Here is a 15,557-nt window from a genome sequence, read left to right as displayed (position 1 = left end):
GGAGTGCAGCATTCTTATTTTCCTATTTCAAGTCTGGCCATGGTTTTGTACCGTTTTTAGTGCTTTGCTTTAACAGTGCCCCTGTGTGTGCAATCAAACTCCTTGGGCTTCAAGTGCCGTGCAGCTTGTAGTGATTTGAAAATCTTGAGAATGCTGAAAGTGCTTCTCCCAAAGAGGGGTACAGGAAAGTCATGAGGTGACTCGGCCCACGTTACTGGCACAACAACTCCCGTGTTAATGATTAAAGAATGGCATCAGCAGAAATATGCTTGAAAGTCCAGATGTGCAAGTGTTGCTTGTATAATGTGGGAGCATAGAAAGAGGCATGAGCTGGAGCTTCCTAAAAAGGGTCAAAGCTGAAGGGACAGTCTTGTAAAATTCAGGTAGAACGTTGTCACATAATCGGAATTTGTACAGGTTCTGCATAAGAACTTGGTCTCTACAATTCAAGTCTCTTGTGAACAATTTGATCTGGAATTTACTGTTTAAACAAAAATGTTGATGCTAATGCCCCTTTCTGTAGCATTTATGAATAGATTTTGAGATTTAGAAGTACAAGTTTAACTTCTTTTTTTTGCCATCAATCCAACTTTTCTTTCCCTCCCGGTATTGTGGTTTTCTTAAAGTTAGACTATATTTAGCATGGAGACACTCCATGCTGCATCCCTGTGGCAATGCCCTGGCCAAATCATGCGACGTCCTGGTTTGAATTTAATCAGTGAACTAAAACAGTTAACAGTTCCTGCTGCATCTTCATACTAACCACAATTCAACCAGTCAACAGCCTCTTCTGAAACAGTGTGAATTGTATCCTTTTGAAGTTGCTTTTGTTGTGATTCAGTTTTGATGAGGGCAGTATAGAAGGTTTTGAAGTCACTTTTTGGAAGTGTTTGTTTTAAGTTCTGTCCTGCCAAGCAATTAAAAATACACGTGGAATATTCAGCTGGGACCCAGCAGCAAATCTGTAGGTGAAGTCCCTTTTCCATGGCTGGCCAATCACAGAAAATCTGTTTATGACAACTCTGCCTTGTAACTTTTCAACAAGTCCTTTCCTATGCCTCAGGATTGCCTCCAATTATACATATCTCAATTTTAGTATTTCCAGAAAAAGCACATAGCAGGTAGGAGCAGGAGCAGGACCAGGGCCTGTTGTCTGCTCCGCTGTTCAATACGATCAAGGCTGGACTTCTGTCACCGCACTTACTGTCTGCTTGTATATCCTCTAAATTCTCTTGGGGCCCAAAAATCTGCCAATCTCCATCTTAAATATGCTCCATGACTAAGCTTCCACTGTCAGGTTGTGTAGAGAATTCCATGGACAAACAGTCTCGAGCAAAGAAATTTCTGGTTATATGATCTGAGCAGCTTGCCCCTTATCTGGAGACCATGCCTCCTGGATGCAGACTGTCCAGCCAGTGGAAGCAATCTGCACCTAATGAGCCATTTCAATGAGATTTCCACTCGTTCTTCAAGACTCCAAAGATTAACAACCCTTTCTATGCAATAGCTCTTCATACGACAGCCTCTTGTTTAAGAATTTATTTATCGAACCATTGTTGCATTCCTTAAAGGCAAGGTTTTTCTTCCTTGGTTCATCAGATCAAGATTATATACAGTACTTCAGATGTGGTCTCACTGAAACCCGATATTATATTTTTGTTACTTTATTTAATAGAATATGAGCATTGGTGGCAAGGCCAGGATTTATTGAGCATCTCTAATCAATCTTGAAGAAAGTGGTGAACCACCCTCTAGAATCACTACAGTCCATCCAATGTACCTATAACCACAATGTTGTTAGAAAGTGTAACAAGACTGACTGGCACTGATACTGTTGAATGGAATTTTAGCAGATGCCTTCAAAAATCAATGTCTATTGATTCACATCTATTCAATGACTCTAATCAAAAAGCTCTTGCTGGACACTTCCACTTTCTTTCTCTTTTGAGATTGAATTGACTTTAGTGTTACTTCCGTCTCCATTTATTATTTCTGTCATGTTTCTGATGAAATCTCCCCTCAGCCTCCTCCGCTCCAGAGAAAACAATCCTAGTTTGCCCAGCCTCTCCTTTATAGCTGATACCCTCTCATCCAGGCAGTATCCTGGTATACCTCTTCTGCACCCTTCCCAAAACCTCCACAACCTTCAAGTAATGTGGCAACCAGAACTGAATAAAATGTTTTAAGTGCAGCCGAACCAAAGTTTTATAAAACTACAACATTACTTCCTGACTTTTGTACTCGATGCAGGCAAGCATTAAGGCATGTCATTGGCCTTCTGTGCCAGCATATCTATTTGCGTGGCCACTTTCAGGGAGCTATGGACTAGGACCCCAAGATCCCACTGTCTGGTTGGACCGAAGGGTCTGCTTCCATGCTATACATCTCTATGACTCTATGACTATAAATGAAAGTTGTGAAAATGGAAAGCTATTCTGGCTTTGCTCATCTAGAACATTACTTTACTTTATGATCATTTTGATGAAAAAGCCACAAAGATTAACACAACTAAAATTCTGTATTGATGTAATTTCTTTCAGGCACCGAGTTTAGATGAGAAAGTGGATTTGCATTTCATAACCTTTGTAAATGTTGATGGATATCTGTATGAATTGGGTAAGTGAATCTTGTTTGGGTGTGCAGAAAATAGATGCAAGACTGTAATGGCGTAATTATTCCTATAAATACTCATTTCCAAATCACCTTTTTAATTCTTTGTCTCTTCCCATTAAAGGTTCGGCAACATATTTCAACATGGAAGGAATTTGTTTAGAAGCAATGTCTATTTTTTTTTTGCTGGAGCTCTAACTTATGCTTGTGGTACTTAGTTGTCTTTCAGAGCATTGAAGTCTTTGATTAAGTTCATGGATTTATGTACAGTTCGTTTGTTTCAAATGAATGCACTTTCGGAATGTCAGAGGCGTGCATTGACTCGAATATTCCCAGGGATGGGAGATTTCAGTTATAAGGAGAGACTGGAGAAACTTGGATTGTTCTCCTCAGAGTAGAGAAAAGTTCTCGGAGGGTTTAATAGATTTTAATAGGTAATTTTGAACGGTTTTCATTGAATAAATAGTGAAATTGTTTACAGTGGTGTTAGAATCAGCAACCAAAAGGCACAGATATTGAGTGATTGACAAATGAACCAGAGGTAAGTTTGTTTTTCAAATGAAGTGAGTAATGTTAATTGGAATGAACTGCCTGAGAAGCTCTTGGGAACAAATTCAATAATAACTTTCAAAAGGTAATTGGGAAAAATATTCAGGGCTATGCTGATGGTGCAAGGCAATGGGACTAATGAGTCACCTTTTTCAAGGAGCTAATTTAGGCACAGCGGACTGAATGGCCTCCCTTAATGTCATATTGTTTTATAAAAAATGTGCAAGGCTCATTTGTACAGTAAATTTACAGCTCACAAAAACATTTTAAAAGTTGGATTGTTGGGTCAAGCTCAGGACATCTGGATATAAGATTGTCAACTCTCAGATTACTCAGAAATATGCTGGAATGAACACTAATCTCCCTGATACTCCTGCACAAGAATGATTCAGTAATGTTTGTATTTTATGCCTATCTACAATATTTTCCTACTTGTGGGCGCTGTTGTGTCCCAGAAGGTTCTCTGCCAAGGGCTTCCTGTGTGAGACCACAGTCTAAGCTTCTCAACACCAAAGGACCTATATTTTACAAGGTGAATACAACCAAACTTTCAAAGTCTTCAATCAAGCATCATGTGGTCAGGTGTCATGGGATCTAACCGCCACTGTACCTCACAAATTGGAAATACTGTTGGAAACTCAACTCGAAGAAACTGTTCACACTTTGCACCAATTCTAAAGAAAGATCCAAAACAGATCTGTGACACCTTTTTTTAAAAAAAAAGTTGAGTTAATTGTTGGACAAGTTCACTTACCAAATGATGCTGTAGCCGCAAGTTGGGTGTCTCCACTTTAAATCCTTCAGTTCCCTTGGGAGCCAAGCCTTTGGGATAGGAATGTTTTGGGACCCAGCCTTCTTTATTAGTTTGTGTTTTAGCAGCTCATCCTGTTTGAACAGGTTGAGTAAATTAGTCAGGTCCTTTGCACTGAAGAACATTGTTAATTTTCAAGCTTGGTCAAACAGAGCAGTCAAGCTCCTGGCCTGACATTTCACATTGTCACAATTTCTGATGAGTTAGCTTAATAGAACTCACCATTTTTATTGACTTTTTCCTGATTTGTTTTTACTATATTACAATTTGGTTATCTGACAAGGAAAGAGGATTTGTAAATTAGTGTCTTTATTTGTCTTCTCTGTCACTTGTTTTCATGTGCTCTCTTTTATTTACCTCTTTTCTGACTTCCTGTCTTTTTTTCCTCCTCCACCTGTTTCTCACCCACCTGTTTTCTTTTCTCTCTCCCATCCTACTTTGTTCTTTCACTGACCTCTCTTTCTGTCTCTCATCTTGGTATTGTCTCTCCTCTTCCTTTTCTTCTTGCTTTTCCCTCACTTCTCCCTCTTGCTTTTTCCTCTCCCCTTCCCACCATTGCAGATTACCTCGCAGGAATGAGAAAACATGGTGCATTTGTATTCTACAGCTTTATAAACTGGTGGCCAATTTTGCCCAGTCCTCAGCTACTCGCAAGTCCTTGAACTATGGGCATTGCCAGCAAATATGATGCATTCTTACAATTTGTCTCTTTATGTGACCCTTGACTCAATTAGTGACTGTGTTAACATGGTATATTTGTTTTGTTAGCATAGGCTTGAATTCCATGCTGGGTCATTGAAACCTCTATCCCATCTGTGCCAACAGCAAGGTTGTTTTCCTGGCTTGGCTTCCTGGCTTTCTGTGGAAAGTTGTAGCTCTGTTGCTCTTCCCAATAGAAATGTAGCTTTTTGGCAGCTCAGGATCAGATTTGCTCATCCATTGCCTGTAATGGGGGGGGGGGGTGCATTAACTGTTTCTTCACAGATGTCTTTTCTTTTTGGACACTATTTTCAATTTTCCCACTTTGCCTTCTGTACCTGAAAGTGCTGGTTTTAGGACAGGTCCACAGCTGCTGACTTCTATCTAATAGTGGCCTCCCCCTAACAATCATGTCTTGTTTATATTCAGTTCTCTGCATAAAGACAGGTTTTTATTTTAATTCATTCGTAGGATATAGACTTCAATGACTTGCCCATCATTTAGTGCCCTTCCCTTGGTTGTCCTTGAGAAGGTGGTGATGGTGGTGAGCTGATGTGTTGAACCACTGCAATCCATTTGCTGTCGGTAGACCCAAGCCATAAGGGAGGGAGCTCCAGTACCACTAATGGAAACTCAACTTCTGTTACCCAGTGACACTGAAGGAACAACAGTATATTTTTAAGTCAGAATGGTGAGTGGCTAGGAGGGAAACTTGCAGATGATGGTATTGCCACGTTCTGCCGCACTTGTCCTGGAAAATGACAATGTTGTCAAGGAGAATACTGAGATACAGGATACGAGACTAAATGGATTGACGTTCATAAGGAGGAGGTGTTAGCAATTCTGGAAAGTGTGAAAATCGATAAGTTCCCTGGGCCGGATGGGATTTATGCTAGGATTCTCTGGAAAGCCAGTGAGGAGATTGCAGAAACATTGGCTTTGACCTTTATGTCACCATTGGCTTCAGGAATAGTGCCGAAAGACTAGAGGATAGCAAATGTTGTCCCCTTGTTCATGAAGGGGAGTAGAGACATCCTGGTTAAGTATATACCAGTGAGCCTTACTTTGGTTGTGGGAAAAGTGTTTTTAAAGGTGATCGAAAACAGACAGGATTTATAATCATCTAGAAAGGAATAAGTTGATTTAAGTTTTGTGAAGGGTAGGTCAAGTATCACAAACCTTATTAAGTTCTTTGAGAAGGTGACCAAACAGGTGGATGAGATTTAAGTGGTTGACGTGGTGTATATGGATTTCAGTAAGGTATTTGATCAGGTTTCCCCCCCATTTGATAAGCTATTGCACAAACTACAGAGGCATGGGATTGAGGGTGACTTAGCAGTTTGGATCAGAAATTGGCTAGCTGAAAGAAGACAGAGGGTGGTGGTTGATGGGAAATATTCATCCTGGAGTTCAGTTACTAATGGTGTACCACAATGATCTGTTTTGGGTCCACTGTTGTTTGTCATTTTTATAAATGACCTGGATCTGGGCATAGAAGGACGGGTTAGTAAATTTGCGAATGACACGGAGGTCGGTGGAGCTGTGGATAGTGCTGAAGGATGTTGCAGGTTATAGAGTGATCTAGATAAGCTGCTGAGCTGGGCTGAGATATGGCAAATGGAGTTTAATGCAGAAAAGTGTGAGGTGGTTCGCTTTGGAAGGAGCAACAGAAATACAAAGTACTGGGCTAATGGTAAGATTCGAGGTAGTGTAGATGAGCTGAGAGATCTCTGTGTCCATGTACATAGATCCCTCAAAGTTGCCACCCAGTTTGATAGGGTTGTTAACAAGGCACACGGTTTGTTAGCTTTGATTGGTAGAGGGATTGAGTTTCAGAGCCATGAGGTCATGTTGCAGCTGTACAAAATACTGATGCTGCCGCACTTGGAGTATTGCGTACAGTTCTGGTCAAGGCATTATAGGAAGGATGTGGAAGCTTTGGAAAGGGTTCAGAGGAGATTTATGAGGATTTTGCCTGGTATGGAGGGGAGGGTATTATGAGGAAAGTCTGAAGGACTTGAGGCTGTTTTCGTTAAAGAGAAAGTTGAGAGGTGACTTAACTGAGACATAAGAAAATCAGAGCATTAGATAGGCTGGACAGTGGGAGCCTTTTTCCTCAGTGATGGCTAGCACGAGAGGACATAGCATTAAATTGAGGGGTGCTGGATATAGGACAGATAGCAGAGGTAGTTTCTTTACTGCTGTAGGCAGTGCAGTCCATGCCCCTACTACTCTGAGTAGTGGACTCACAAACCTTAGGGGCATTTAAATGACCATTGGATAAACATTCATGAAAATTGAAATAGTGTAGGTTAGATGGTCAGTGTAGGTTCGAGGGCCTGTACTGTGCTGTAATGTTCTATGTTGTTCTAGACGGTAAGAGTCATGGGTTTGAAGGTGGAGTCAAAGGAACTTTGCCAATTTCTGCTGGGCACCTTGTAGATGGTACACTCTGCTGCTACTGAGCATCAGTGGTGGAGGGAATGGATATTTGTGGATGTAGTGCCAATAAAGCGGACTGCTTTTTCCCGAATGGTGTTAAGCTGCTTGAGTCGCGTGGGACTGCACTTAGCAAGAAAAGTCAAGATGATTCCACCACACTCCTGATGTGTGCTTTGTGGATGTTGGGCAGGTTTTTGGGATATAGGAGGTTACTTGCTGCAGGATTCCTAACCTCTGACATGTTCTTTTCGGAGCAATATTTATATTGTTAGTGCTATTCAGATTTGGGTCGGTGGTAATACCAAGGATGTTGATAGCAGGGGATTCATTGATGATAATGCCATTGAATGTCAAGGGTGATGGTTAGATTCTGTTGTTGGAGATGGTCATTGCCCATCACTTGGCGCAAATATTACTTGCCACTTATCAGTCCAAACCTGGATGAAGTTAAAGTGGAGCATGGACTGCTTCACTATCTGAGGAGTGGTGAATGGTGCTGAACATTGTGCCCTCATCAGTGAACATGCCCATTGCTGATGTAATGATGGAGGAAAGGTTTTTGATGAAGTAGCTGAATTCTGAAAATCTCATCATTATATGTTCGACTGAACTAGCATCCATGTCTTGTGGTTGGATGGCGGCGTTAGGTTAGTTGGCGAGGAGAGGAGAAATATACTATGTTTCTACACCCTTTTAAAAAAAATCAAAGTGCTCCTCATTTCACCTACATATTTACAAGTTGTCTTTGTAGAGCTGCTGCTGGAAGTGGGAAGCTACAAGAATGCCTCAAGTTGAGACCCTCTGAAGATGGGCAAATGTGTCAATACATCATGTGACCACAATTGCCAGTCAGTAACTGGCATATGGATGGCTAGCTGTCACACCACAGAAGCCAACCTTGCTGAATTGGGCATGCCAGCAAACCAGCACACCAACTGGTTGCAAGAAATTACCAACTGCAAGCTCACCTCCATCTTGAAGAAGGTTTTGCCATGTGCATTTGGAGTCTGATAACTTTTTGTTTAAGGGGTAGCTGAGTTATGGAGAGGCAAACTGGACTGAGTAGGGAGATGGTGCCATAGTGACAATGGCCTTGGACCAGTAATCTAGAAACTCAGGCTGATACCCTGCAACATGTTCAAAGCCCACTATGGCATTTGGTAGAAATTTAATTGTCAATAAATCTGGAATTGAAAGCTCGTCTCAGCGATAATGGCCGTAACTACTATCAGCACTTGTCCTAAAAGCCCACCTGGCCCACTCATGGCCTTTTGGAAGGAAATCTGCTTTTCTTACCCGATCTGGCTTATCTGTGCCTTCAGACCTAACAGGAAATAGCCTTGCAATCCATTCAGTTCAGGGGCATCTAAAGAAATGCTGGTCTTGCCAGCAATGCCCTCGAATTATGAAAGAATGAAGTTTAAAATGAAAAATCCACTCACCATATAGCTCCCTGGAGGACAGTTAATGACTGTGACAAAGATTGGCTGCATACCTGGTTAAGAAGACCTGGGCAGTAAATGGGTTATATTTCACGCTCTATGACATATTTATTATTTGAATCATAGGGAGTGATAATATGTCCCTTTTAAAGCTCTTGTAAGATTGGCACAGTTTTTCATTATCCAGATCTAGCTATTCATTGGCATTGTTTTGAAATGTCATTGGAGAGCAATCACTGATTTCATAACATAGTCAAAATGGTATTATATGGCACAAGATCTGACATTACAAGTGCTAAAGTGACTGCAAGAATTTCACCAAGTAGTTACCTGTTGCTATTTTATTGTGTCATGGAGCATGTAAAAGGTATGAATAGTGTCATTGTTTAAAGTAAGTTAGCCCTGCTTTTGTTCACTTGGGTCATGTGCTATTTTGTTCCTTTGCCTTCTCAATAGAGAACTTGTGTTTATACTGTTACTTATTACATCAGCATGTCCCTAAGCAGGTCAGAACAGTAAATGATGTTCTTTACATCGAATTAATATTTCCCCATCTTGTCATGAACAGTTTTTTAAACTGAGGGTATATACAGGCTGAAGGCTCTCAATAGCTCATCTATGTTAACTTTGAAGGTTCAAAGCTTGAGTAATCTTTATTTCCTTCTCATTTAATTTGTTTGGAAGTTTCTTGATTATATGTTTCATGCCTCTCTGTTGTTGCTCAGTTCGTTGCTTCATCGCTGGTGGGCGGCATGGTGGCACAGTGGTTAGCACTGCTGCCTCCCAGTGCCAGAGACCCAGGTTCAGTTCCCGCCTCGGGCAACTGTCTGTGTGGAGTTTGCACATTCTCCCCATGTCTGCGTGGGTTTCTTCCGGGTGCTCCGGTTTCCTCCCACGGTCCAAAAATATGCAGGTTAGGTAAATTGGCCATGCTAAATTGCCCATAGTGTTAGGTGAAGGGGTAAATGTAGGGGAGTGGGTCTGGGTGGGTTGCTCTTCAGAGGGTCGGTGTGGACTTGTCGGGCCGAAGGGCCTGTTTCCACACTAAGAAATCTAAATCTAAAAAAAATCTAAATGGCTTTTGATCACCAATATATAAGGATATTTTCTAAATGTATGAAGCCTTTACTTGAAGCCTTACCCCATAGTTGTCTGAATTTACTCAGTGAAAAGGATATGTGGGATGGTGGTGTGGAGTATCCCCCCTGCATCCACTCTCCATTTTGCTGATTTAAGCAGGGAAATATTCCACATGCTAATTGTTCAACTGGCCATCATCCCTATATAGACCATGGGATTTTTCTATTCACTTGATGTGTCTTAATTGCATGTAACCTTGAAGTGAGGATATTGGATTCACCAGTGAGACATCACTGGAACGTTGCTGAATGACCAGGTGATACTAATCCTAGATGCAGGGATGAGGTTGCAGTTTTAAGTGTGTTTGTTATGTCTAAGTCATTTGCTGACTTTTGTGACCATTTCCAGCCTGTTCATGCCTTGTTTTCCCAGGCTTCGAGATGGTACGGAATATGTTGCAAGGCAGTAATTTGTCTACAGCTTGAGATGATACTGTCACCAGCATGAACTAAAAACTTGAGCATTTTGTTGTTCTCATTGTAATTTTATGTTGTTGTTTCAGAACTCTCTTCCTTGTAATCCAATACATTGGTCGTCTTTCATTGCAGGCAATTATTTGTTGTTCCTGCAGACTTGAGCTGAAAATTACATTGGTTTTATGTTATTTGCTCCTTTGGGAACAATACATTTTATGTCTTGTTTTTCCTATATAAAAACTAGATGTTGGTTTCAAATTTGCTTTTACGTAGCGCTGTTTGCTAATAAACGTCATGTTGTTCCCTATATAGATGGACGCAAACCATTCCCAATAAATCATGGAAGCACTTCGGCTGATAACTTTCTTGAGGTAAGAGTGGGTCATGTATTGGTATTCCAAAGCCACAGATATGGCTGTCTGGAAGTACAAGGGCAACAGATACGTGGGAACACCACTACCTCTGAGTTCCCCTCCAAATCAGACATCGTCCTGACTTAGAAATATATTCACTAAAGTTTAAACGAATGAGAAGGGACTTGATGGAAACGACAGACTAGATGCAGAGAGGATGGTTTCCCTGGCTGGGGAGTCTCGAATGGGGGGTGGGGTCACAGGCTTGGGATGCAGAGTATGCCATTTAGGACTGAGATGAGGAAATAATTTTTTCACTCGGATGGTGGTTAACTTTGTGGAATTTGCCTACCAGAGAAGATTGTGAAGGCCAGATCACTGGGTACATTTCTAGGAAGAAATTAATGAAATCGAGGAGTAATGAAAAAGCAGCAATAATCAAAAATAATCCCCAGTCAACAAGTGTGAGCGTTTGGGCTAAGTTAAAACAGAATAAGTTAATGCCATCTGTGCTATAGTATGTTTTAGAAAGAAATGTTCACTTTGGAACAAATTTGCTGATAATTCAATTTGGGGCACTGGGATTTAATCTGCTCTCTTGGGCCTTATAACCAATTTGATCAAAATAGTTGTTTATGGAGATTTATCGTGCCCAACTTGATATGATTTTAGTCTTTTTGATGTGCAGTTTCAAATTTCTTCCTGTGGTGATTCTCAATTTCCCTTCCAGGATGCAATAGAAGTTTGTAAGAAGTTTATGCAACGTGACCCCGATGAATTACGGTTTACAGTGGTGGCTCTCCATAAGCCATAGAGTGCTTCAAATTGGCAGGAAATGGAAAAAAAGGAGCTCCAAAACCCAGACTTGAATTGGCTTCCAGCGATGTTGCTTTACTCCAGTCCCCGAGCTTGTGATAGTCTTGATCTGCTTCGACTCCTGTAAAGACTTGATTTGATACCTTTCTGGAATATGTCCAATTGTTCCTCCCTCCAGATGTCTGATAGCAAAGTGTACATTTGTGTGTACTTTTTGTTCTATCTCCTGTCACAGCAGTCCTCCATTTCTGAAACTTTCCCCAGTCAACGTCCCCAGTGACTAACATGATAGAAATTCATCTGAGGGGAAGGGGCTGTGAGGTCTTTGGTATAGTGTTCGCCCCAGCTGTACTTTGATCATTGACTAGCTAACAAATGGACATTTTGCAATAGCTGGAAAACTGTATGCAAGAGCAGACAAAAATCTGCTCATTGCATTCTAAATGTGCTCAATAAATTAACTATTGGTATTCCTTTGTTTGGGTGACTTTCTTACACTTGGAAAAAATACTTCTTTAAGAATTAGTCCAAAATATTCTGTACCTGTTCAATCCAGCAAGTTGTTCAAATGTTCTAAAGCTCTCCCATTAGTTCGACAAAACCCTGGGTTTATCCAAAATAATAAGTTGCTTTTCCAATCGTATGCTAGTGAATGTAAGGATCAGAACTTTTCCTCTGATTTTTGTTTGGAGGGGGGAGTGAGATAGAATCTTAAATATTTGCATTTATATTTTGTCTTCAAGGTTTTCCCAGGTGATTGACAGTTAATGGTGTTTAGCATGTACAATTTGGAGGTGCCGGTGTTGGACTGGGGTGTACAAAGTTAAAAATCACACAACGCCAGATTATAGTCCAACAGGTTTATTTGGAACCACTAGTTTTCGGAGCGCTGCTCCTTCATCAGGTAGTTTTTTTTAATTTCAAAAATATACTTTATTCATAAAATGATTTGATGGTCTGTACATTTGGTCATGCCATACATATGTCAACATTTACAAACACAGATCAGAATTTATCATTGCTATATACAGGTCTGTGCATTTCTCAATCTTATGCACATATATTTGGCTGAGGCATCAGCAGAGCCCAAAGAAACATCCGCATGGGCCCCCTGTTCTTCTTGAGGCAGGCCGATCTTACACTGTGGTCTTTCCCCACCGTGCCTTGGCGGCAGCTGCCCCAAGCTTCAGCACGTCCCTCAACACGTAGTCTTGGACCTTGGAATGTGCCAGTCTGCAACACTCAGTCGGGGTCAACTCCTTCAGCTGGAAGATCAACAGGTTTCAGACCGCCCAGAGAGCATCCTTCACCGAGTTGATGATCCTCCAGGCGCAGTTAATGTTTGTCTTGGTGTGAGTCCCGGGGAACAGGCCGTAGAGTACGGAGTCCCGCGTCACGGCGCTGCTCGGGACGAACCTCAACAAGCACCACTGCATTCCTCTCCAGACTTCCTCTGCATAGGCACATTCCAGAAGGAGGTGTGTGACAGTCTCGTCCCCCCCGCAGCCACTTCGAGGGCAGCGTGCGGTGCAGCAGAGAGTCCGGGCGTACATGAAGGATCTCACAGGCAGAGCCCTTCTCACCACCAGCCAAGTCACGTCTTGGTGCTTGTTGGAAAGTTCTGGCGATGAGGCATTCTGCCAAATGGCTTTGACAGTCTGCTCAGGGAACTGCTCGACAGGATCCGCCCTCTCTTTTTCCCGAAGGGTCTCAAGGACGCTACGTGCTGACCACTTCCTGATGGACTTGTGGTCAAAGGTGTTTTTCCTCATAAATTTCTCCACAAAGGACAGGTGATACGGAACAGTCCAACTACTCGGAGCGTTCCACGGCAGCGAGGCCAGGCCCATCCTTCGCAACACCGGGGACAGGTAGAACCTCAGTACGTAGTGACACTTGGTGTTTGCGTACCGGGGATCCACACACAGCTTGATACAGCCACACACAAAGGTGGCCATCAGGGTGAGGGTGGCATTGGGCGTGTTTTTTCCCCCATTGCACCGGTCTTTGTACATTGTGTCTCTTCGGACCCGGTCCATCTTTGATCTCCAAATGAATTGGAAGATGGCCCGGGTGACTGCGGCGGCACAGGTCCTGGGGATAGGCCAGACCTGTGCCACATATAGCAATACTGAGAGTACCTCACACCTGATGACCAGGTTTTTTCCCGCGATGGAGAGCGACCGTTGCCCCCATCTGCCTAGTTTCTGTCTCATCTTTCTGATCCGCTCCGCCCAGGTCTTGGCGCACGCCCCAGCCCCCCCGAACCAAATACCCAGCACCTTCAGGTGGTCAGTCCTGACGGTGAAGGGGATAGAGGATTGGTCGGCCCAGTTCCCGAAGAGCATGGCCTCGCTCTTGCCTCGGTTTACCTTGGCCCCCGAGGCCCGTTCGAACTGGTCACAGATGCACACGAGTCTGTGCATGGACAGCGGATCCGAGCAGAAAACAGCGATGTCATCCATGTACAGGGAGGCCTTAACCTGCAGGCCCCCGCTGCCAGGAATAGTCACCCCTCTCAGGCTCGCATCCTTCCTGATGGATTCGGCAAATGGCTCTATGCAACACACAAACAAGGCGGGTGAGAGGGGGCATCCCTGCCTGACTCCAGATCTTACGGGGAAGCTATCTGATTCCCACCCATTGATTGAGACTGCACTGACAATGTTGGTGTAGAGCAGTCTGATCCAATTTCCGATTCCCTCCCCAAAGCCCATTTTGGAGAGGACATCCCTCATATATGTATGCGATATCCAGTCAAAGGCTTTCTCCTGGTCCAGGCTGATGAGGCAGGTGTCCACCCCCCTGTCCTGCATGTAGGCGATCGTATCCCTGAGGAGTGCAAGACTCAGAGATCTTCCTGCCCGGTACAGCACAGGTTTGGTCCGGGTGGATCACCGATCCCAGAGCAGACCTGACCCGGTTGGCGATGACCTTTGACAAGATTTTGTAGTCTGTATTTAACAGTGAGATCGGTCTCCAATTCCTAATTTCCTCCCTCTCCCCCTTCCGCTTGTAGACGAGGGTGATGATGCCTTTCCTCATGGATTCACTCATGGTACCTGCCCGAAGCATACTGACATACACCTTCAGCAGGTCCTGGCCGATCAAGTCCCAAAGAGCGGAATAAACCTCGACCGGTAAGCCGTCGCTTCCGGGAGTTTTATTCTTTTCAAAGGACTCAAGGGCCTTGGTCAGCTCATCCAGAGATAGCGGCTGGCCCAGCCTCTCTTGTGTTCCGTCATCTAGGACCTCCGTGATAGAGGACAGGAACGACTGGGAGGCCGCGCTGTCGGTTGGCTTCGAGTCATACAGGCTGGCGTAGAAGGATTTGCTGATCCTCATGACGTCAGCCTGAGATGACGTTACCGAGCCATCTTCTTTCTTCAGGCTACTGAGCACGGAGCTCTCTTTGTGCACCTTCTGGAAGAAGAAACGTGAGCAAGTCTCGTCCTGGTCCACCGAGCGGACCCTGGACCGGAAGATCATCCTGGAGGCCTCCGAGGCAAAGAGCGAGGCTTGCTGGCCCTTCACCTCCTTGAGGTCCTCCGTGACATCGACCCCCATCGTCTGCAGCAGGAGCAGGTTCTGCATACTTTCCTGGAGCTGGGACAGTTTTCCACGCCTCTCTCTCGCCTCCTGGACACCTTTGAGGATAAAGAACCTCTTGATGTTCCCTTTTACCGTTTCCCACCAGTCCGCTGGAGACTCAAAGAGGGGCTTCACGGTTCTCCAACCTGCGTAATCCCTCGAGCTCTTCGATAATGAAGGAGCAGTATTCTGAAAGTGAGTGCTTCCAAATAAACCTGTTGGACTATAACCTGGTGTTGTATGACTTTTAACTTTTAGCATGTAGTGACTGTTATAACTGAGTGATATAGCTAGCTCCCACAAACAGCATTGTGGTAATCACAAAGTAGTTTGTATATTGTGATGTAGATTGAGGGATAAGTAGTGGGAGAAAAGTGCTGCCCTTCTTAAATCATGTCAAGGATTCTTTCACCCCAGGAAATACAGGGCCCACATTTAAGATCTCATCAGCAGGTGAGCAATAATGACAATGCTGTAATCTCTCCATGCACTGTACTAGAGCGTCAGGTTAGAATTTGTGTTCATGTTCTGGAGGGGGAGTTAACCGATAATTTTTTTTCCCCGTAAGGTAAAATTGTTACCCACTAGCCACAGCCGATGCCATGAAAGGGAATATGTTTGTCTATTTGCTGGCCTGGTTGAACATTATATACCTCAGCCATGTTGTTTGGCGGTCATTCTAAGTTAA

At 43.4% G+C, this 15,557-nt stretch overlaps 1 protein-coding gene across 1 annotated transcript in view; it reads left to right on the top strand.

The window, feature by feature from the left end:
• uchl3 (ubiquitin carboxyl-terminal esterase L3 (ubiquitin thiolesterase)) overlaps positions 1-11,748 on the top strand; it is a 50,434-nt gene extending 38,686 nt beyond the window's left edge. The window contains exons 5-7 of the mRNA XM_072577964.1: positions 2,541-2,616; positions 10,422-10,480; positions 11,193-11,748. Coding sequence (XP_072434065.1) covers positions 2,541-2,616; positions 10,422-10,480; positions 11,193-11,276 — 219 coding nt within the window. The 3' untranslated portion in view covers positions 11,277-11,748. The remainder of the gene's footprint in view (positions 1-2,540; positions 2,617-10,421; positions 10,481-11,192) is intronic.
• The last annotated feature ends 3,809 nt before the right edge of the window (positions 11,749-15,557 follow it).

The sequence above is a fragment of the Chiloscyllium punctatum genome, chromosome 9 (genome assembly GCF_047496795.1).
Source record: "Chiloscyllium punctatum isolate Juve2018m chromosome 9, sChiPun1.3, whole genome shotgun sequence".
Taxonomy (NCBI): domain Eukaryota; kingdom Metazoa; phylum Chordata; class Chondrichthyes; order Orectolobiformes; family Hemiscylliidae; genus Chiloscyllium; species Chiloscyllium punctatum.
Note: the sequence above shows the minus strand (reverse complement) of the source record. Positions and strands in the feature narration are given on the sequence as shown.